At 46.7% G+C, this 23,061-nt stretch overlaps 1 protein-coding gene across 9 annotated transcripts in view; it reads left to right on the forward strand.

Moving 5' to 3' along the window:
• Positions 1–23,061, forward strand: part of LOC111966171 (membrane-associated guanylate kinase, WW and PDZ domain-containing protein 1-like) — a 142,790-nt gene that overhangs the window by 108,117 nt on the left and 11,612 nt on the right. For 7 of the 9 annotated variants that reach the window (XM_023990600.2, XM_023990591.2, XM_023990596.2 and 4 more), the window contains exons 13-16: positions 2,135–2,399; positions 16,732–16,823; positions 17,886–18,081; positions 18,322–18,624. In XM_023990600.2, the coding sequence (XP_023846368.1) occupies positions 2,135–2,399; positions 16,732–16,823; positions 17,886–18,081; positions 18,322–18,624 (856 nt within the window). The remainder of the gene's footprint in view (positions 1–2,134; positions 2,400–16,731; positions 16,824–17,885; positions 18,082–18,321; positions 18,625–23,061) is intronic. The other 2 variants (XM_023990594.2, XM_023990595.2) reach the window with 2 other exon arrangements.

Genomic DNA, 23,061 nt, shown 5'->3' on the forward strand with positions numbered 1-23,061 from the left:
TAAAAAAGTGATCTGTGACCAACAGATGCATATTTGTATTCCCAGTCATGTGAAATCCATAGATTAGGGCCACATTTATTTATTTAAATTGACTGATTTCCTCATATGAACTGTAACTCAGTAAAACCTTTGAAATTGTTGCATGTAGCATTTCTATTTTTGTTCAGTTTAGACTGTAAATATCCATTTAATTTGCTGTGAAATGTATAAATAGTGGCACAGCCAAAACGTCACCACAATCTTATTTTGGGGAACCCTGAGTGACCAAACTTGGTGTTAAATGCATTGAATTGGCATTTCCAATTTTTGCGTATTTCCTCTCGGGATAAAGAGGGATAAACTCTCGGGATAAATATGAATTATTCCTGGCATTAAAACTTAGTAGATTTCCGGGAAAATATATGAATCCCTATTTCCTTCTACCAAGTGTGTTTTTATTATGACGATTCATCAACCCTTAGGTCTTCATAGGGTGCCTATAGGCAAGATCAGTGCTTAAGGGCAACTTCTACCCAGAGCCACCCATAAAGTATGTACTGTATACTACAGGAATACATGTATACTACAGCAGGGATAATACTTTACATACGTACTTCCTGTTAACAGGAAGCAGGAATATTCGGGATTAGAGATTAACAGGGATATGGCATCAGTCATAGCAGGGGCGTCGCCGATTTGAGGTGGGGGAGGGGCGGGCGCTGTAGGGGTCACGAGGGACCAATGGTGACCCTGGTTGGCTGTCACTGTTGATTAGTTTTTCTCAGAGGAAAGCAGGCTTTTCCCCCTCTGTGTTATATCATTGAAATGTCAGGCTGCATGCAACTCTGTGTCAGCCTCGAAGAGCTGTTCTGCCTCTGGTGCTGGGCTTTAAATATGTGTTCAGAGTACACTGCCATATGTGAGAGGGACCCAACTGTCTTGGTGTATTTGCAACTCTCTCTTGATCAAAATGAAGTGTTGGCTTGTAAGTGTGTTTTTGTTTCTACTAACAAGATTATTTTGAAATGTGTTCACTTTTCTTTTCATGATTTTGTGTTCGTTTTAATATTTGATTAACCATAAGAAAAATCATTGAACCGTAAAACGTCATAATTGAAATAGACACAACTTGATGACATGATTTCCTTGAACTAATCCACAGTCCATTTTGATTAACTTCTTCAAATGTCCCTTTGTCTTAGCCAGGCTTAGTGGTCATGTATTCAGTCATTTTGTATTGGACTGAATATATGAATTTGAAATCAAAGAAAGTATCGAACAATAAATGTGTTTACACGTAGAACGTAGTGCGTGTATGAATAAAGAGCATGGGTGAAGAAGGCATTGTGGTGCTCATTTGAATTTCGGCTTCAGACCAATGCCTACTTCATACTTAAAACATATTTTTCTGTGTGTGGGTGTCATAGAAACCATCTCTCCCCCAACACCATTAGACTACAGCTCTAACTGACAGTCACACTCAATTCACTTGGTGTTTCTATGATGTTGACCTTGGATTATTGTTACCTTCTTCCCGCTCTCTACTACCTTCCCTTCTTACTGATCTCTCTCTCTCTCTCTCTCTCTCTCTCTCTCTCTCTCTCTCTCTCTCTCTCTCCTCTCTCTCCGCTCTCTTCTCCTCATACTCATCTCTCTCTCTTCTCTCTCGATCTCTCCTTCGCCCATTAGCTAACTCTCTACAGTCATCTACTTCATTCATCTTGCTTTCTCCTCTGTTACCTTCGATTATTGTCTACCTCTTCTCGCTTCTCTCTCCTCTCCTCTTCTCCCTCTCTATCTCTCTCTCTCTCTCTCTCTCTCTCTCTCTCTCTCTCTCTCTCCTCCTCTCCTTCTCTCCTCCCTCCCTCTCCCTCTCTCTCTCTCTCTCTCGTCTCTCTCTTCTCGTCTCTCTCTCTCTCATCTCTTCTCTCTCTCTCTCTCTCTCTCTCTCTCCTCTCTCTCCCTCTCGCTCTTCTCTCTCTCTCTCTCTTTTCTCGTCTCTCTCTCTCTCTCTCTCTCTCTCTCTCCTCCTTCTCTCTCTCTCTCTCTCTCTCCTCTCTCTTCTCTCTCGTCTCCTCTCTCTCTCTCTCCTCCTCTCTTCTTCTCTCTCTCTCTTCTCTCTCTCTCCCTTCTCACCCCATGTCTTTCCATTCAGCAGCAGCTGGAGAGGAAGGACAGTCAGAGCAGCTCCCAGCACAGTGTGTGCAGCCATCGCAGCACCCACACAGACTCCCCCAGCCACCCCCCCTCCAACATGCCCAGTGAGGCCATGGCCCCCCCTCCGGCCGCACCCACTCAGCCGCTGCCTGGCTTGCCTCCGTTGCCCACCCAGGACCCTGGAGATGGCACCATAACCCTCCAGAAGAAGCCAGACCCCTTCAAGATCTGGGCCCAGTCCAGGAGCATGTATGAGAGCAGACGTGAGTAGACTCAAAATCAAATACTTCATTGTGGTTGTTGATGACAACTGATAAAGGTAGGTTCAACAATGCTGCCAAAGAAATATTAGATATAATATACGTTTTTAGATACAGGTACAAACGTTGAGACATTAGTCAATGAGCCATGTATTTGATCATCCTGTCTGTTGTTTGGTGGGAAGAGAGAAACTTTTCAAATTTTTCTGTTTGGAATATACTAGAGAGCGTATCCATTTCTTGAAAGTGTGTGGGTGTTCCATTGAATCCTGGAGGAGAAGCATTGTTGAGTACTTTGTAGGAACAGCTCAGTGTGTTTGTTTGTGTGTGTGGTATGACTCAAACCTGACTCTATGACAAAAGGTGTCTCAGAGAGCTTAGTCTCCTTGAAAAACAGACATGTTTCCTGCTCTGTGGTACTATCGACATATCCTGCAATATGAAGCACCTGCATTTCCAAACACTGTGTAGGTGTGTGTATACTGCCTTGCCACCGGAAGAAGGGGTTAAAAATGAAGGATCACATACATCCTACCTTGCTGACGGCTCAGAATTGAAGTATGGTATATCCAACGTTGACCCAAGCGTACGTCATGAGCTATTTCTGTGTTGCTTGTGCAGGAGTACAGGAACACAACAGGAGGTTGACTGTGGTTAGTGGATAAGCAGAACCATTTGCTAAAAACAATGTTCATGTTTCGGTCAATAGATGTTCTCATCAGCAGAAAACAAGTCTATTGACCCAAACGTTCATTTGATAGTGTGCCACATACAATAGTTTTTTTTCTCTAAGCATCGGGTAGCGATAGAATGTACACCCATTCTGAATTCTAAAAGCAGAACATCTCTTCTTAAGGCCCCCATATCCTTTAATCACAGCTCAGGTCTTCTATTATTCATGTGATGGAGGGAACCACCCCACTTATTTACTATACTCACTACAAGAGTCTCTTGAGAGCAATGGTTTGTTCTCCAAACAATGGGTCATTCATTCCCATCTCGGGGCAATACAATGACTCCACGAGAAAAAACTGTTATTCTACATTAAAGAGTAATTTACATTGCAACATATACGTTAAGGCTGACTGGGGGACAAGCAAACAGAACTTACTTTAATAGGAATGTAATGTTGCTTTTCTTCATAAGCGGCAGGCCGTTGCCTGTCTGATGTCAACAACGATGTGTTTACATGTATGGTGAAGAATATGCACATTATGTGCAGCTTGTGTGTTTGTGCGTGCGTGTGTGTGTGCGTGTGTGTTAATGGTAGCCTTTTGGGCTGAAGAGTATGCATCCAGGGTTGGGTAGGTCACTTTCTAAATGTAATCCGTCACAGTTACCAGTTACCTGTCCAACATTGTAATCAGTAACGTAACATTTTGGTTACCCAAACTCAGTAACATAATCTGAATACTTTTGAATTACTTTCCCCTTTTTTAAGAGGCATTAGAAGAAGATCAAGAGGATCCATGAAATACATTTGGCGTGTCATCACAGTGGTCTCTGGCTTATGGTCAGACTCGCTCAGGTGGAACAATCTTAAAACTTGTACCTTTTTTCAATGCTGAATTGAATGTCATTGAGAAACTGGAAAGGTGTCAATGTATTTTTTTCCCACAAACATCCTTTTTCAAAATTACAAAAGTCATCTAAGACGTAAACTGGTTTTCCCAAAAGTATCTGTAATCTGATTTTAAAAAACAACACAAAATTCTGATAACGTAACTCATTACATTACAGTTCCCCCCCCCAAATCAGATTACATGATTACACTGACTATACTGATGAATGTAATCTGTTACTCCCCAACCATAGATGAATGTAAATGACTAGTGCTAGATGCCAGCCAGCCTCAGCCTGGTCGTATGTGTGTGTTAGCAGGCGCCTGCGGTGTTGCAGTTCTGGTTAATCAGTGTGTAAAGTAGAGCCAGTAGAATCTAGGTCTGCTGCTGCTGATTAAATATTAACTGGGCCCGGTGAGGGCTGCTTTAAGCTCAGCCTGATTGGTATATATCTGTTTGATAACCCCTCAAGGAGCCGCAGCCCTCTGCTGTGGAGCTGATCCTACTGTTTGAGTGGGCTGGATTATTAGAACGGGTCGGAGAGTGGGAGGATGAGAGGAACACGCAGATGCATCTCTCTTTTTCATGTAGTAGATTGTGGACAGATATCAGCATTATGGTGATCTGTGGTGTTTGTGGTGCCAGGAGATGGCTAGGACAGAGACAGAGATAGAGATGAGACCATGCTTGGGACCCTCCTGCAGAGAACATTTTGTGTGTGTGTGTGTAAGTGAGAGCTCTGATCGCTGTGCTAGGGACAGGGATCAGTGGAGGGCTAATGACTTATCCAACACAGACACAGACCCAGAGCTGAGGGCTAATGGAGACTGTGTGGCAGACAGAAGGCGGATCAGGAGAAATGGCCCGTGCCCTGTGTTCAGACTTGCCCTGTGGGTGAACAGACTGACACCAAATCGCCTGTGTCCTCACTAGGGCTGTGGAAGTCATGACATTTTATCAGCCAGTTATTGTCATGCAAAAGCCTGCTGGTCTCACGGTAATTGACCGTTAATTAACATAAACACATTTTGCATTTCCAGGCCTTGTAACGGCAGCCTTCCTCCTCTTCGTCTGAAGAGGAGGTGTAGCAGGGATCGGACCAATACGCAGCGTAGTTAGTGTCCATGTTTTAATAATAAACAACTGAACATGAACACAATACAAAATAACAAACGTGGCAAAACCGAAACAGTCCTATCTGGTGCAGAGAACACAAAGACAGAAGACAACCACCCACAAACCCCAACACAAAACAAGCTACCTAAATATGGTTCCCAATCAGAGACAATGACTAACACCTGCCTCTGATTGAGAACCATATCAGGCCATACATAGAAACAGACAAACTAGACACACAACATAGAATGCCCACCCAGCTCACGTCTTGACCAATACTAAAACAAGGAAACACAAAATAACTATGGTCAGAACGTGACAGGCCTCCACACATACAAGCAGTTGATGAGCCCCTTTGGAGCACCTACATTCAAAATAAATCAATGTAATACACACCATAACAATACATCCATTATTTATTTTAGGCAAGTCTAAAGAAACATGAGATTAAGAAAATGTATTTCAGAAGAACAGAATATGAGTTGGACTACTATATGTTATCTGGCTATGCACTATGCCATTGGCCTTTCCATTATGGCTGACAAGCTATGCTTATTAAGTCCCGTGCCATTATTTTATTATATATGATTTTATACTAAGAAGAATATAATTGAAGCTAGCTGAATAAAATATAAATAAAATTCCCATTACGGAGCAAGTGCGCACATGAAATGGCTATGTTGAGTGTAAAAGTGTCACGATCGTCGTATGAGTGAGACCAAGGCGCAGCGTGGTATACGTACATTCTCTTTTAATGAATGAACACTTAACAAAAACAACAAAATCAACGGACGAAACGTGAAGCTATACAAGTAGTGCAGACAGGAAACTAAACATAGACAAGATCCCACAAACACAAAAGTGAAATGGCTGCCTAAATATGATCCCCAATCAGAGACAACGATAAACAGCTGCCTCTGATTGGGAACCATATCAGGCCACCATAGACATACAAATGCACCTAGATAACCCACCCAAGGCACCATCACGCCCCAACCAACACAGAGAAAAACAGCTTACTATGGTCAGGGCGTGACAGTACCCCCCCCAAAGGTGCGGACTCCGACCGCAAAACCTGACTCAATAGGGGAGGGTCCGGGTGGGCATCTAGGATGGATGACGCAGGGCGTCGGGGGCGGCTCCGGTGCGGTGCGCATCGCCGGAAACTCCGGACCGTGGGTCATCGCCGGAGGCACCGGACCGTGGATCGTCGCCGGAGGAACCGGACCATAGATCGTCGCATGAGGCWCTGGACTGAGAACCCCTGCTCAAGGCTCCGGACCGCCGACCGTCGCTGGAGGCTCCGGACCGTAGACCGTCGCTGGAGGTTCCGGACCGTGGATCGTCTCAGGAGGTTGTGGACCGTCGTTGGAGGTCCCGACCATGACCGTCGTTGGAGGTTCCGAACCGTGGACCGTCGCCGGAGGAACCGGACCGTAGATCGTCGCAGGGGCTCAGGACTGAGAACCTACTGAAGGCTCTGGACCGCTGACCGTCGCTGGAGCCTCCGGACCGTCGCTGGAGCCTCCGGACCGTCGCTGGAGCCTCCGGACCGTCGCTGGAGCCCGCGGACCGTCGCTGGAGCCTCCGGACCGTCTCAGGAGGCTCCGGACCTTGGACCGTCTCAGGAGGCACCGGACCGCGGACCGTCTCAGGAGGCACCGGACCGTGGACCGTCTCAGGAGGTTGGTGGACCGTCGTTGGAGGTTCCGGACCATGGACCGTCGTTGGAGGTTCCGAACCGTGGACCGTCGCCGGAGGAACCGGACCGTAGATCGTCGCAGGGGGCTCAGGACTGAGAAACCCCCAAAAACAAAAAAAAAAAAACAACCCACGTACTGAAGCTCGTGGACCGCCTGACCGTCGCTGGAGCCTCCGGACCGTCGCTGGAGCCTCCGGACCGTCGCTGGAGCCTCCGGACCGTCGCTGGAGCCTCCGGACCGTCGCTGGAGGCTCCGGACCTCGCTGGAGGCTCCGGACCGTCTCAGGAGGCTCCGGACCGCGGACCGTCTCAGGAGGCACCGGACCGCGGACCGTCTCAGGAGGCACCGGACCGTGGACCGTCCGGTGCCTCCTGAGACGGTCCGCGGTCCGGGACCTCCTGAGACGGTCCGGAGCCTCCAGCAACGGTCGGCGGTCCAGAGCCTTCAGTAGGGGTTCTCAGTCCAGAGCCCCCTGTGACCATCTACGGTCCGGTTCCTCCGGCAACGATCCACGGTCCGGAGCCTCCGGCTTCGGTAGATTGGTCGTAGATCGTAGGCCGGGTTGTCCAGCATGGGTCTCTGGTCCTCTGAAGACTGTCTAGTGGTGAACTGGAGCATGGTAGAATGGATACTCTGTCCATCCTCTCCTAGCCCACGTTTACAACTGCGGTTGCTAACGCAACGGCTAGGAGGTATCACTTCTTTAGTGAATAAGAGTTCAAAGTTCATACCAAGTTGCCATACTTTTAAGCTCATGCTATATTCTGGCTGGTATAGTCAAAATTTATCCTTCGGCGTGTAGGTCGTCACCTCCACATTGAAATTCGATGCTAATTTCGTTAGGTTCTTGTCGTTCAACCAGAGCTCACGCTGAGGTTGGCTTCGTTCTGTAGGTGATCTTTGTCCTTTCAACGCGGGGACCGCAAATCCTCACGTCCTTGGAACAGCTTATTATCTGAGCCCTTTTAACATAGGACTGTCGCCCTAACGTCCTCGGAACAGAAAGTTACATTTTCGTCAAGGGCTTTATATAGGAGGGGAGAGAAGGGCGTCTTTCATAGTTTATAACCAATGTCTGTTCACATGGGCAGGGCCACTGAGTTGAGCATAGGTCACTCATGAAAACCCAATTCTCTCATTTGGAAGCTAAAATTACATTTCACCTTTTCACAAATAGTTTCATATTTAAACATTTAAATTGCACAACAATTCCATTTGAATCTGATAACTAGAATGTGTAGACCTTCCAAGATACAGTTTATGTCATCCATCAGTAATAAAGTCTCAGACGCCAACTGATCTGGCATCATATTTATTTAGTACCAACGCATATTTTCAGCTGGTTGGATTACCGAAATATGGTTCCGTTCCCATCTTTTGATGTCACCAGACTCTCTCTCAATATTAACCATGGGATTTTCAATGGTCACATCGGTAGAGTAGAGAGAGGAAAAAGGGGAAATATATTGATGGGGGTCATAAACCTCCCCCACTCAGGCCAACGTCATGACAACCTACTCATTCAAGGGTTGTTCTTTATTTTATTTTTCTTTATTCATTGTAGAATAATAGTGAAGACATCAAAAGTATGAAATAGCACATATGGAATCATGTAGTATCCCAAAAAGTGTGCAAAGCAAGGGTGGCTATTTGAAGAATCTCAAATATAAAATCTATTTTGATTTGTTTAACACTGTTTTGGTTACTACATGATTCCATATGTGCTATTTCATAGTTTTGATGTCTTCACTATTATTCAACAATGTAGAAAATAGTAAAAAATAAAGAAAACCCTTGAATGAGTAGGTGTTCTAAAACTTTGGACGGTAGTGTATATACAGTGCACATTCGGAAAGTATTCAAACTCCTTGACTTTTTCCACATTGTGTTACGTTACAGCCTTATTCTAAAATGGATTGAAAAGTTTATTTCCCTCATCAATCTGCACACAATACCCCATAATGACAAAGGAAGAACATGTTTTAGATTTTTTTTTCAAATGTTAAAAAAATTAAAAATATTATTTSACATTTACATAAGTATTCAGACCCTTTACTCAGTACTTTGTTGAAGCATCTTCGGCAGCGATTACAGCCTCGAGTCTTCTTGGGTATGACACTACAAGCTTGTCACCTGTATTTGGGGAGTTTCTCCCATTCTTCTCTGCAGATCCTCTCATCTTTCCCTTGATCCTGACTGGTCTCCCAGTCCCTGCCGCTGAAAAACATCTCCACAGTATGATGCTGCCACCACCATGCTTCACCGTAGGGATGGTGACATGTTTCCTCCAGACGTGACATTTGGCCTTCAGGCCAAAGAGTTCAATCTTTCTTTCATCAGATCAGAGAATCTTGTTTCTCGTAGTCTGAGAGTCCTTTAGGTGCCTTTAGGCAAACTCCAAGTGGGCTGTCATGTGCCTTTTACTGAGGAGTGGCTTCCGTCTGGCCTCTCTACCATAAAGGTCTGATTGGTGGAGTGTTGCAGAGATGGTTGTCCTTCTGGAATGTTCTCCCAACTCCACAGAGGAACTCTGGAGCTCTGTCAGAGTGAACATCGGGTTCTTGGTCACCTCCCTGACCAAGGCCCTTCTCCCCGATTGCTCAATTTGCCGGGGCGGCCAGCTCCAGTTAGTCTTGGTGGTTCCAAACTTCTTCCATTTAAGGATGATGGAGGCCACTGTGTTCTTGTGAAACTTCAATGCTGCAGAAATGTTTTGGTATGTTCTGTGCCTCGACACAATCCTGTCTACGAGTTCTACAGATAATTCCTTCAACCTCAGGGCTTGGTTTTTGCTCTGACATGCACTGTCAACTATGGGAACCTATATAGACAGGTGTGTGCCTTTCCAAATCATGTCCAATCAATTGAATTTAGCACAGGTGGACTCCAATCAAGTTGTGGAAACATGTCAATGATGATCAATGGAAACAGGATGCACCTGACCTCAGTTTCGAGTCTCATAGCAAAGGGTTTGAATACGAAGGTATTTCTGTTTTTTTTATACATTTGCAAAAATGTCTAAAAACCTGTTTTCACTTTGTCCTTGTTGTGTGTAGATTGATGAGGATTTTTTATGTATTTAATACATTTTAGAATAAGGCTGTAAAGTATCAAAATGTGGAAAGAGTGAAGCGATCTGAATACTTTCTGAATGCACTCTACGCTGCATGGTGCGACTATAGATTATTGATGATTTGAGAAAGTCACAAAAAAAGCTTGTGCTCTGTTCCTTGCCTCTGGCTGCACAGCTGTTCTTTCGTCAAGTGATCATATTTTCACCCATCAGACTATTCTCAATTTAATCTAGTCTTGACTAACATGTCAAATTAGTTTCTATTTCTGTCACGCCCTGGCCTTAGTTATCTTTGTTTTTCTTTATTATTTTAGTTAGGTCAGGGTGACACATGGGGGATGTTTGTGTGTTTTTGTCTCGTCTAGGGTGTTTGTATTGTCTAGGGGGTGTTTGTAGAGTTCATGGGGTTGTGTTCAGTGTAGGTGTTTATGTAAGTCTATGGTTGCCTAGATTGGTTCTCAATTAGAGACAGCTGTCTATCGTTGTCTCTGATTGGGAGCCATATTTAGGCAGCCATAGTCATTAGGTAGATTGTGGGTAATTGTCTATGTGTAAGTTGCCAGTGTCTGCACTTATTTGTTTTGTATAGCTTCACGTTTGTTAGTTTGTAAAAGTGTTTGTTTCGTCTTCATTAAAAAGGAAGATGTATTTATATCACGCTGCGCCTTGGTCCTCTCTTTCACCCGAAGACGATCGTGACAATTTCGAATTGAACATTTATCAAATGTGCAGGGTCAGGGGAAAAAAGACATGCCATCTGTATGCACTGGAATAGCGAATGGAGGCGGCGTGCTTTGTGTGCTTAATATGAGCAGCTGAGAAATAAATACAACACTTATTTCAGTCCATGCATCAACCACTGTTTGAGGAGCATGCTCTCGCTGCCCGACAGGTGATATTCTGCCCAAACTCTGTATACCATTGGCTCTCCAACCTTGTTCCTGCAGCTACCCAGTGCTTAATTTGGGAAACCAAGTGAAATATGTTCGGGAACACCGCAACAAAACATATTTCAACTAAACTGTTGACAGCCCGTCTGCGTGCTCGAGAAAGGAACAAAGGAGAGAGAGGACGAGATGGAAATGGATGGTGGTGTCGTGTCTTTGGCTATGCCGGATTAAGTGATATGACATGCTATTCTATAAAATAATTTCTCTGTAATTAATATTACCTGATTTCAGCTAATCAGGTAGTTAATTAACTAGAAAATCGGGGCACCACGAAATAATTTTTATAGAGCTGTTATCTTCCCGAATAAACTCTTAAAGACCTGGTAATCTTCTACATCAATAGCAGTCAATATTTAATCGTCACCTTGTTTAGTCTCATCTGAAAGTTGTAAATTCTTGGTCATCTTCACGAACCCTGGCTAACAAGTTGAATCAGCAATACAAAATTGGGTTTAATTATTTATTTACTATATACCTAACTAATCACACAGAATTACATATACACAGAATTAATCATACCTTGATTACAAATGATGTCATAATGGAAAACGTCCCTATCGGACGGAAAAGATATGATGGCTGGCTACACAAAGAGAGTGGGTTGGGTTTGAATGAAAGAGCGGGAAGACTGAGGAACAAAGGGAGAAGCTATGTCTCTATCGGGCCGTAGGCAGCTATGCTATCGTAAATACAGTATCTTATGCATTCTAAATAACCGCCCATTTGAAAAAAGAAAATGCAATAAATATTTACTCTGAGCTGCGCTTCGGTAGGTTGGTCGTAGATACTGGCCGTGTTGCCCAACAGAGATCTTCCTTGTCCTCTGAAGAATGTCTTTGGTGGTAAACTGGATACTTGGTAGTATCGTGTTTGTTAGAACAGCTCCTTTGTCCGTCCTTTCCTAGCCCACGTTTACAGCTGCTGTAGCTAACTCAACGGCTAGGATGTCTCACTTCTTTAGTGAATAAGAGTTCAAAGTTCATACCAATTGCAACCAAAGCTCACGCTGAGGTTGGCTTAGTTCTGTAGTTGACATGTTAGTCATTTTACCATATGGACCGTCGTCCAATCGTCCTCGGAACAGAAAGGTACATTTTCGTCAAGGGCTTTATATAGGTAAGGAGAGAAGGGAGTGTTTCATAGTTTATAACCAATGTCTCTTCACATGGGCGGGGCCACTGAGTGAGCAGAGCTTTAACCTTATGAAAACCCAATTCTCTCATTTGGAAGCTAAAATTACTGTAACGGCTGTCAATGTCGTTCTCCTCCTCAGACGAGGAGGAGCATGGATCGGACCAAGATGCGGAGTAGGAGGTATTCATGATTTTAATGACAAACCAACAAACACTAACAAATTAACAAAACAACAAACGTGACTAACCTGCAACAGTCCTGTGTGGCCCAAACGCTAACACAGGAAACAAACACCCACAAACACCAGTGAAACCCTGGCTGCCTTAGTATGACTCTCAATCAGAACAACGATACACACCTGTCTCTAATTGAGAATCATACCAGGCCGAACACAAAACCCAACTTAGAAATAGAAAACATAGACTGCCACCCAACACTCACGCCCTGACCAATAAAGACATACAAAACAAGAGAAAACAGGTCAGGAACGTGACATAACCCCCCCCTTAAGGTGCGAACTCCGGGCGCACCAGCACAAATCTAGGGGAGGGTCTGGGTGGCATCTGACCACGGTGGTGGCTCAGGCTCTGGGCGAGGTCCCACACCACCATAGTCACTCCCCGCTTCCGTATCCCCCTCCCAATGACCACCCTCCAACTCAACCCACCTAAATGAAGGGGCAGCATCGGGATAAGGGCCAGCATCGGATAAGGGCAGCAGCTCCGGGATAAGGGAGCAGCTCTGGGATAAGGCAGCAGCTCGGATAAGGGCAGCAGCTCCGGGATAAGGGGCAGCAGCTCCGGGATAAGGGGCAGCAGCTCCGGATAAGGCAGCAGCTCCGGATAAGGGGCAGCTCATGACTGGGTGGCAGCTCACGACTGTAGGGCAGCTCACGACTGGAGGGCGCCACGACTGTAGGCAGCTCACGACTGAGGCAGCTCACGACTGGGGCACTCACGACTGAGGGCAGCTCACGACTGGAGGGCAGCTCACGACTGGAGGGCAGCTCACGACTGGAGGGCAGCTCACGACTGGAGGGCAGCTCACGACTGAGGGCAGCTCACGACTGGAGGGCAGCTCACGACCGAGGGCAGCTCATGACTGTCTGGCGTCTCTGAGCTCCTGACTGGCGGCGTCTCTGGCAGCTCCTGACGGCTGGCGTCTCTGGCAGCTCCTGACTGGCTGGCGTCTCTGGCAGCTCCTGACTGGCTGGGTCTCTGGCAGCTCCTGACTGGCTGGCGTCTCTGGCAGCTCCTGACTGGCTGGCGTCTCTGGCAGCTCCTGACTGGCTGGCGTCTCTGGCAGCTCCTGACTGGCTGGCGTCTCTGGCAGCTCCTGACTGGCTGGCGCTCTGGCAGCTCCTGACTGACGGACGGCTCTAGCGGCTCCTGACTGACGGACGGCTCTAACGGCTCGGGACAGACGGGCGGCTCTAATGGCTCGTGGCAGACGGATGGCTCAGACGGCGCTGGGCAGACGGATGGCTCAGACGCGCTGGGCAGACAGATGGCTCAAGACGGCGCTGGGCAGACGGATGGCTCAGACGGCGCTGGGCAGACGGATTGGCTCAGACGGCGTTGGGCAGACGGATGGCTCAGACGGCGTTGGGCAGACGGATGGCTCAACGGCGTTGGCAGAGATGGCTCAGACGGCGTTGGGCAGACGGATGGCTCAGACGGCGTTGGGCAGACAGATGGCTCAGACGGCGTTGGGCAGACGGATGGCTCAGACGGCGTTGGGCAGACGGATGGCTCAGAGCGTTGGAGACGATGCTCAGCGTGGCAGACGGATGGGTCAGACGGCGTTGGGCAGACGGATGGCTCAGACGGCGTTGGGCAGACGGATGGCTCAGACGGCGCTGGCAGACAGATGGCTCAGACGGCGTTGGGCAGCCGGCAGTTCAGGCACCGCGGGCAGCGGGCAGTTCAGGCACCGCTGGGCAGAGGGGCAGTTTCAGGCACCGCTGGGCAGACGGCAGACTCTGGCCGGCTTAGACGCACAATAGGCCTGATGCGTGGTGCCGGAACTGGAGGTACCGGGCTGAGGGCACGCACCTCAGGGCGAGAGGAACAGGGCTCTGGAGATGCACTGAAGCCTGGTGCGTGGTGTAAGCACTGGTGGTACTGGGCTGGGGCGGGAAGGTGCGGCCGGATATGCCGGACCGTGAAGGAGGACACGCGCTCTTGAGCACCGAGCCTCTCCAACCTTACCAGGTTGAATGGTCCCCGTAGCCCTGCCAGTGCGGCGAGGTGGAATAGCCCGCACTGGCTATGCAGGCGAACCGGGGACACCACCTGTAAGGCTGGTGCCATGTACGCCGGCCCGAGGAGACGTACTGGAGGCCAGATACGTGGGCCGGCTTCATGACATCCGGCTCGATGCCCAACCTAGCCCTCCCAGTGCGGCAAGGTGGAATAGCCCGCACTGGGCTAAGCACGCGTACTGGGACACTGTGCGCTTTACCGCATAACACGGTTGTCTGCACCAGTACGACGCCCTCTCACTCCACGGTAAGCCCGGGGAGTTGGCTCAGGTAACCAACCCGGCTTCGCCACACTCCCCTTTAGCCCCCCCCAAGAAATTTTTGGGTGAGCCTCTCGGGCTTCCAGCCTCTCTTARGTGCTGCCTCCTCATACCAGCGCTCCTGGGCTGTGGCTGCCTCCTTCTCCTCCCGAGAGCGGKYATTCTCTCCCACCTTAGCCCAGGGTCCTTCTCCGTTGAYTATTTGCTCCCATGTCCATTCCTCTTCTCTCCATTGCTTTTGTTCTTGCCGTCCTTCTCCAATCCGCTTGGTCCTGGTTTGGTGGGTGTTTCTGTAACGGCTGTCAATGTCGTTCTCCTCCTCAGACGAGGAGGAGCATGGATCGGACCAAGATGCGGAGTAGGAGGTATTCATGATTTTAATGACAAACCAACAAACACTAACAAATTAACAAAACAACAAACGTGACTAACCTGCAACAGTCCTGTGTGGCCCAAACGCTAACACAGGAAACAAACACCCACAAAACACCAGTGAAACCCTGGCTGCCTTAGTATGACTCTCAATCAGAGACAAACGATACACACCTGTCTCTAATTGAGAATCATACCAGGCCGAACACAAAACCCAACATAGAAATAGAAAACATAGACTGCCCACCCAACACTCACGCCCTGACCAATAAAGACATACAAAACAAGAGAAAACAGGTCAGGAACGTGACAATTACATTTAATCTTTTCACAAATAGTTTCATATTTAAACATTTAAATTGCACAACAATTCCATGTGAATAATGTGTAGACTTTCCAAGATACAGTTTATGTCATCCTATCATTTGTAAGAATGTCTCAGACGCCAACTGATCTGGCATCATTTTCATTAAGTACCAACGCATATTTTCAACTGGTTGGATTACCGAAATATGGTTCCTTTTCCCCCACCATTTGATGTTCCCAGACTCTCTATGTTTATCAAAGGCTTTTCAAGAGTCCTTCTGTAGAGTCAAGAGAGAGGAAAGGGAGAAGGGTATTTATGGGGGTCATAAACTTCCCCCACTCAGGCCAACGTCATGACAGTGGTGAGATATTCTGTATAGCTAAAGGTAATGTGTCAGCCAATTAATTATGAAAATATAAAATTACCTATTACTAGGCTATTCTAAATCAAATACAAATTCTGTAATTGTAGGCTAGCTGTAAGCCACCCTGCACAATCAATGAAACAACAGCATCGCCTAGGGCTATACATTCTCACCCACTCATGGATAGAGATTTTGGAACATAGCATAAGGTAACCAGTCCATCCAGTATGCATATTAATACAGTCTAGACTCAAAGGCTAAAATCAGTTTTGTTTTATGTTTTTCTGCCATGCATAATGTGCAGTAGGACATGTATTGTTGTCATGGCAAAATCATAATTTTAATTCAGTTTTATTGGCTTGGGCTCATAAGCCTATGCATAAGCTCTAATATGTGTATGGGTGATTTGAATGAATCGTCACCTTAGAAAGCGCTGTCCATTTCGTTGTGTTAGGCTTTGAAACAACGTCCACAAGGACCATGTTTTCCACTCAGTTTCAACCTGCTGTTGAACTTCTTTCTTCACATTGATCATCACAGTGAGGTGAGTTTTAAAAGTATGATAGACCTACTGTTTTGATGATAAGTGTTTGATGTGATTTTTGATTGCATTTGCATTGTTGTCAGAGTGGTTAGAGGGACAATAGAGCCCTGAGTACCAGGCCATTAGGACCTGATGGTAGTTCACAAGTTGGCTACTACCAAAGCATGTCCAGGGTTCATAAAGGAGATTACCATGACTCAACGGTCACATGGAATTTTACTGCGGTAGTGACTCATGACTGCTGGTGTGGCTATAATATGGTCACGGCAACAGCTGTAGTCCTCACACAGCCTGCCACAGCCGCAGAGGGCTTACAAGCGCGTGTGTGTGTGGCGTGTGTTTGTGTGTTCCAAAGAGAGAGACGGGGAAAGAGAAAAAGAGTCAGAGAGAGTATAAGTGTTCATTTAAACAGGTCACATTCACATAGAAAGCAAGTGCATCCGGGCATTTATTCTTCCTGTCCTGTGGGATCCAACCTTACACCTGAGAGAAGGAACCTAATATGCCCGGTGATGCCGAGGAGAGCAGAGAGGAGGGCGTGTTCATACCAGATTGTTTAACAACAAGATCGTACCTAACTGAATGTGTATTGATTAATGCAACAGTCATGCCGCAGAGTTACATTTCTGGGTGTCAGGTCTGCTCCCTGTTTCACCTCCACTGAGTTCTTGTTGTTGTGTGTTTCAGAGACAGATTGCCAGGAGCAGGAGATTTTCCTGTGGCGGAAGGATACAGGATTTGGGTTCCGCATCCTTGGAGGAAATGAGCCCGGGGAGCCGGTGAGTATCTCTCCACCATTCCTCCACCATGTCCCTTCTCTGTCACTGTTTAATTTAGATGTGCCAAGGAAAAGCAAAGGGATTCTAAGGGGACATATCCATATTGAATCACTCCCCTTGCGACACACCGTTCACTTATACACGACTGATGATTAAACATTCCCCACGCCTGGTAATTACATCACGTGTTAAACACTAAACAGAGTTCTGAATGCGTGTTAACGAATGCGTGTTAAAAGGGCAGCCATAGTACTGAACCCTCAATGGTCAATTACAGCTTCATCACGGTATGTTTCCTGTCAGAGTCCCTGCCTTAGGGCTTTCTTTGTTATTAAGCTTCAAACACACACACACACGTTCACAACACTCATTCTCTGTCAGATCACACTCACACTGTGACGCTCAACCAAATGCCAAGAGCTGGCAGCCTCTTCGTCTTCTTTCTCTCTTCCATCGGCATCACTTGTTCTTCCCCCAGTCTCTACCTTTAACACGGAGCAGTAGAAATGTACAGTCTGCTGTCTGTCTGACTGTGAGAGATGACTTGTGCTGTCTGTTAGATGGGGTAGGTCTGCATGCTGGTCTCAGGAGGTTCATTTAGACGGCTTATTAGTGGAAGCAAGGGTCTTACCCAGAAGCCTTTGGTTCTGTGCCATGTGTTTCAAAGGGGGCATGAAGAGAGAAAAAGAAAAGTAGAGAAAGGCAGCGAAAGAGAGAGAATGAAGAGAAAGAGCGAGAGATGAGTGAGAAATAGAGACGCTGTAGGCAGCAAGCCTACCACAGAGGAATTAGCAGTTGTTATTTGTGCCAAGGATGCTCCGCGGTACACCCTGTACTAAATGTCCTACAGACACGCACACACATTCCCCTCCGCCACACAGTAAGACCAGCCCTATCCATTCTACAGCCTCAAAAGACTACAATGCGCTCTGGCTTAGCTTCAGTTACTACTAACATGGAACCTGTCATGGAACATAAAAAAGGGTTTTATTTAACTGTGCTGTACTGAACTTGAACTACAAGTGAATTACAGGGCTAATGTATTTGTAATACGTTTTGTAGATCTACATTGGGCACATAGTGAAGTACGGTGCAGCAGATGAGGACGGACGCCTGCGTTCGGGGGACGAGCTCATCTGTGTGGACGGCACGGCGGTGGTGGGGAAGTCTCACCAGCTGGTGGTGCAGCTGATGCAGCAGGCCGCCAAGCAGGGCCACGTCAACCTCACCGTCCGACGCAAGAGCTCTGGATACGGAGGTGAGGACAGGTCACAGAGACTACACAGGCATATGCACACTCACCCACACACTCAACAACAGCGGCTGCCTACACTACCCACACAAGCCTGGGTTCTGGCTGAGACCTAGTGCTTAGTGGCTCATTTAACTATTACTAGCCCATGCCAAATGTTTGAATGTTGTTTGTATGTTTGCTGAACACCTTTTTTGTATTGCCTGTCCTCCTTCATCCCCCCTCCTTCCCCCATCTCTTCCTCAGTTTCGAAAGGGGAGGGTGACGTGCCCCCGTCCCCTGCCTCGTCCCACCACAGCAGCACCCAGGCCCCCTCCCTGACGGAGGGCAAGCGGACCCCCCAGGGCAGCCAGAACTCCCTCAACACGGTCAGCTCCGGCAGTGGCTCCACCAGTGGCATCGGCAGTGGGGGAGGAGGTGGCTCTGGCAGTGCTGTGGTCACTGCAGCCCTGCAGCCCTATGACGTGGAGATCCAACGTGGAGAGAATGAGGGCTTCGGATTCGTCATTGTGTCATCTGTCTCTAGGCCTGATGCTGGAACTACGTTCGGTGAGTGGGGTAGGCAATACTACGCTGGTCTGGGTTATGGTTAGCTGGGCTTTGCTACTACCAGAGTGGGCTATGATGGGTTAAGTTGCAATTGTCTGTTTTCAGGTTGGTCTGAGAACCAGTTTTCATTTGCTATGGGTTGAACTGGGTTAAACTGGGGAATAATCTGGTAAAATATCCGGTAATCTGAGCAAAACCTGATTCTTCTGCTTGACTTTACGGTGGTTATTAATCTACAGTATTAACAATCTTTTCTGAAAACCAACCCTTTCAGGGTTAACTTACGCATGAAAAGCATGTATTATTAAACAGCCTCTTGAAAAGATCCGAGGTGATTGAGTCGTAGCTACGCCGAATAACTACAGAACACTCCCCCTGATGTTATCCAGACAGTCCATTTCCTTGTGTTATCAAAAGTCCCCCTCAAAGTTTACAAAGTGAGACAGGGAAATAGTGATGCCCCAGTGCGTGACACAACCTGAGTCTGCCAAGCAGCACACTAGTAAACACACAACCCTAACAGTGCATCAACACCGCCCGTCACTCAGCAACACGATTGATGTCATTTCTTGGGGGTGGAATTACAATATTTTTGACAGTCACTCCTCATTGTATCCTCATTCCCACCTTCTTTATGAATAGCAGGGGAGTAATTTCAGATGGGAGTGGACTTAATGGCACAGCTCGAGGTCACAAACTCCATAACCATGAGCTTAGGGAAACAGAAATCTCTTTATGTGCCCAGGTGCATTCACCGCCGGGGATAACTGGCTGGCTGATGCTTTATCAAAAACACTATCAACACCGATTCAGAGGCAGACTTAATACATGGCCGGTTCTGGCTGATTCACTCAGCATGTCATTTAAGTTCCACTCAGCACATTCTATAGCTGTCCGTACTGTTTATGTATGAAGGCAAAATTGTGAAATTGTCGCCATTTAAGGTCACTCAGCCGTCAAAGAGGGATGTTAAGCCAATGTGAGTAAGACCTTTAAACAGGTTAACATTCACAAGGCCGCAGGGCCAGACGGATTACCAGGACGTGTACTCAGAGCATGCGTTGACCATCTGGCAAGTGTCTTCACTGACATTTTCAACCTCTCCCTGACCCAGTCTAATACCACGTTTCAAGCAGACTACCATAGTCCCTGTGCCCAAGAACGCCAAGGTAACCTGCCTAAATGACTTTGGGTTCGTAGCAGTCACATGTGTAGTCATGAAATGCTTTGAAAGGCTGGTCATGGCTCACATCCCAGAAATCCTGGACCCACTCCAATTTGCATACTGCCCCAACAGATCCACAGATGACGCAATCTATATTGCACTCCACACTGCCCTTTCCCACCTGGACAAGAGGAACACCTTTATGAGAATGCTGTTCATTGACTACAGCTCAGCATTCAACAGCATAGTGCTCTCCAAACTCATCATTTAGCTAAGTACCCTGGGACTAAACACCTCCCTCTGGCTCCGGGACTTCCTGACGGGCTGCCCCCAGGTGGTGAGGGTAGGCACATCCGCCGCGCTGACCAACAACACTGGGGGCTGTCAGGGGTGTGTGCTTAGTCCCCTCCTCTACTCCCTGTTCACCCATGACTGCAGGGCCATGCACTGGACTCTAACCCCACACTCACACATACTACACTGACACATGCACACACACGCATATTGATGCCCCACACACACACACACACACAAAAACACACACACATACAATCACATTCCTTCACATACGCTGCTGCTACTCTCTGTTTATTACCTATGCATTGTCACTTTACCCCTACTTACATGTACAGTACCAGTCAAAAATCTGGACACACCTACTCATTCAAGGGTTTTTCTTAATTTTTACTATATTATACATTGTAGAACAATAGTGAAGACCTCAACACTATGACATAGTGAGGACCGTCACAGGAAAGGAAGACCTAGAGTTACCTCTGCGGCAGAGGATAAGTTCATTACAGTTACCAGCCTCAGAAATTGCAGCCCCAAATAAATGCTTCACAGAGTTCAAGTAACAGACACATCTCAACATCAACTGTTCAAAGGAGACTGCGTTAATCAGGCCTTCATGGTCGAATTGCTGCAAAGAAACCACTACTAAATGACACCAATAAGAGGAAGAGACTTGCTTGGGCCAAGACACACGACCGATGACTGCAGGGCCATGCACTGGACTCTAACCCCACACTCACACATACTACACTGACACATGCACACACACGCATATTGATGCCCCACACACCGGTGTGTGTGAAAATCTGTCCTTTGTTGTGAAATGTTTGGTTCTAACCGCCGTGTCTTTGTGAGACGCAGAGTAGGTGAATGGTTTATCTTCGCATATGTGGTTCCCAACGTGAAGCATGGAGGAGGAGGTGTGATGGTGTGGGGGGGGGCTTTGCTGGTGACCCTGTCAGTGATTTATTTAGAATTCAAGGCACACTTAACCAGCATGGCTACAACAGCATTCTGTAGCGATACGCCATCCTTTCTGGTTTGCGCTTAGTGGGACTATCATTTACATTTTCAACAGGACAATGACCCAAAACACACAGGCTGTGTAAGGGCTATTTGACCAAGAAGGAGAGTGATGTAGAAATCGCTCCTCCCACTGATTTCCCTCATTCAAATCTTTGCTGGCTTGAGTTTAAATATCCACAAAGGCATGCATTAAAGCTGGAATCCATAGCGGTGAAGCTGGTGGTTTGAGATGAGTTGGCTCGCAAAGTAAAGTAAAAGCAGCCAACAAGTGCTCAGCGTATGTGGGAACTCCTTCAAGACTGTTGGAAAAGCATTCCAGGTTAAGCTGGTTGAGAGAATGCTGAGAGTGTGCAAAGCTGTCATCTTTGAATCTCAAATATAAAATATATTTGTTTAACACTTTTTTGGTTACTACATGATTCCACTATTTGTTATTTCATAGTTTTGTGATAGTGATGTATTCACTATTATTCTACAATGTCGAAAATAATAAAAATAAAGAAAAACCTTTGAATGAGTAGATGTCCAAACCTTTGACTGGTACTGTATATATTACTTCAATTCCCTCGATTAACCTGTTACACATTGACTCGGAACCGGTACCCCTTGTATCTAGCCTCGTTATTTTTATTTTATTGTGTTACTATTTGTCCTTTAGTTTATTTACTTTTTTTAAACTCTGTGTTGTTGGTTAAGGACTCGTAAGTAAGCATTTCACGCTAAGTTCTACATCTATTTTGTTTGGCCATGTGAAAAGTACAACTTTATTTGATTTGATTTAAATATCCTCCTCTGAACAAATGTAGTATTAAGTTCCCTCTGATGAGTTTGAAGTACCAATATTGCTCCAAGGTCTCCTTACACAGCCTGCCTGATGACCAGGAAGATGTAGCATGGTGTAAAACATGCAATATGGCCTGGTTACTATCAAATTAATGTTTTGTTAGCTACTGTGCAGTGCAATGGACCCAGTTTCATTGATCCTGTGGGCTATAGTTGAAGCCCCATAGAATAGAAGGTAGAAGTAGAGGTTGTTTACGTATCATTTATACAAGCAGGAGATATCCCACTGAGACTTGATGTCTTTCTTTATGAGCGACTGTCTGCAGCTGGATCCTCAGACTCAGTGACACTTCTGTCTCAACTGTCTCTGTTTGCGTCTCAAATTATACCATATATTCTCCATGTAGTGCACTACTTCTGACCAGACCCCTATGTTCCCCATGTAGTGCACTACTTCTGACCAGACCCCTATGTTCCCCATGTAGTGCACTGCTTCTGACCAGAGCCCGATGTGGGAATCATTTGAGAGTTTCTTCCCGTCTCATTGTGGGGATGGGATGAATTAATGTGCTGATGGGGATGTTTCTCTACCAGATCTCCCCCTCCGCTAGTGGAGGTCCAACATAGAGAGAGACATGAGAGGGAATATGGAAGGAGGGAAATAGTGCACGTCCATCCGTTTGTGATCAATCTATGGAGTCTTCTTTTGCCTGAGAGGGCCATAGATGTTTGGGTATTGTGACGAACAAAGACCTTTGCACTGGCACTTTACCTCTCCCATACATCATACTATGCAAACCCCTTTTCTCCCTCCAGCCCATCCCACCATTGCGAGCTGCTGTGCGTGCGCTGGTGTTGTGATCAGCAGATTGGGTATTAAATCCTGGGTATTTGTCACACCCAGTAATGTCCCATATCTCATTATTTGGATAGAGTGGCAGGACACAAGGGCAGTTTTTAATCAAGAAGAAGGAAGGGGAGCTTGAAGCACAAGGTGATGTGATAAATATGGATGTGGGAGGGAGGGAGGGAGGGAGGGAGGGAGGGAGGGAGGGGAGAGCGAAAGCTCCCTAGAGTCAGTTCAGAGCTGCTCTGTAAACAAGATGTGCTGTATTGAACGCTGTCACTCAGCTTGTACAGCTTGCATTGCTTTGCTTGCGTAGCACGCA

This window comes from Salvelinus sp. IW2-2015, linkage group LG7 (assembly GCF_002910315.2).
Source record: "Salvelinus sp. IW2-2015 linkage group LG7, ASM291031v2, whole genome shotgun sequence".
NCBI classification, from domain to species: Eukaryota; Metazoa; Chordata; class Actinopteri; order Salmoniformes; family Salmonidae; genus Salvelinus; species Salvelinus sp. IW2-2015.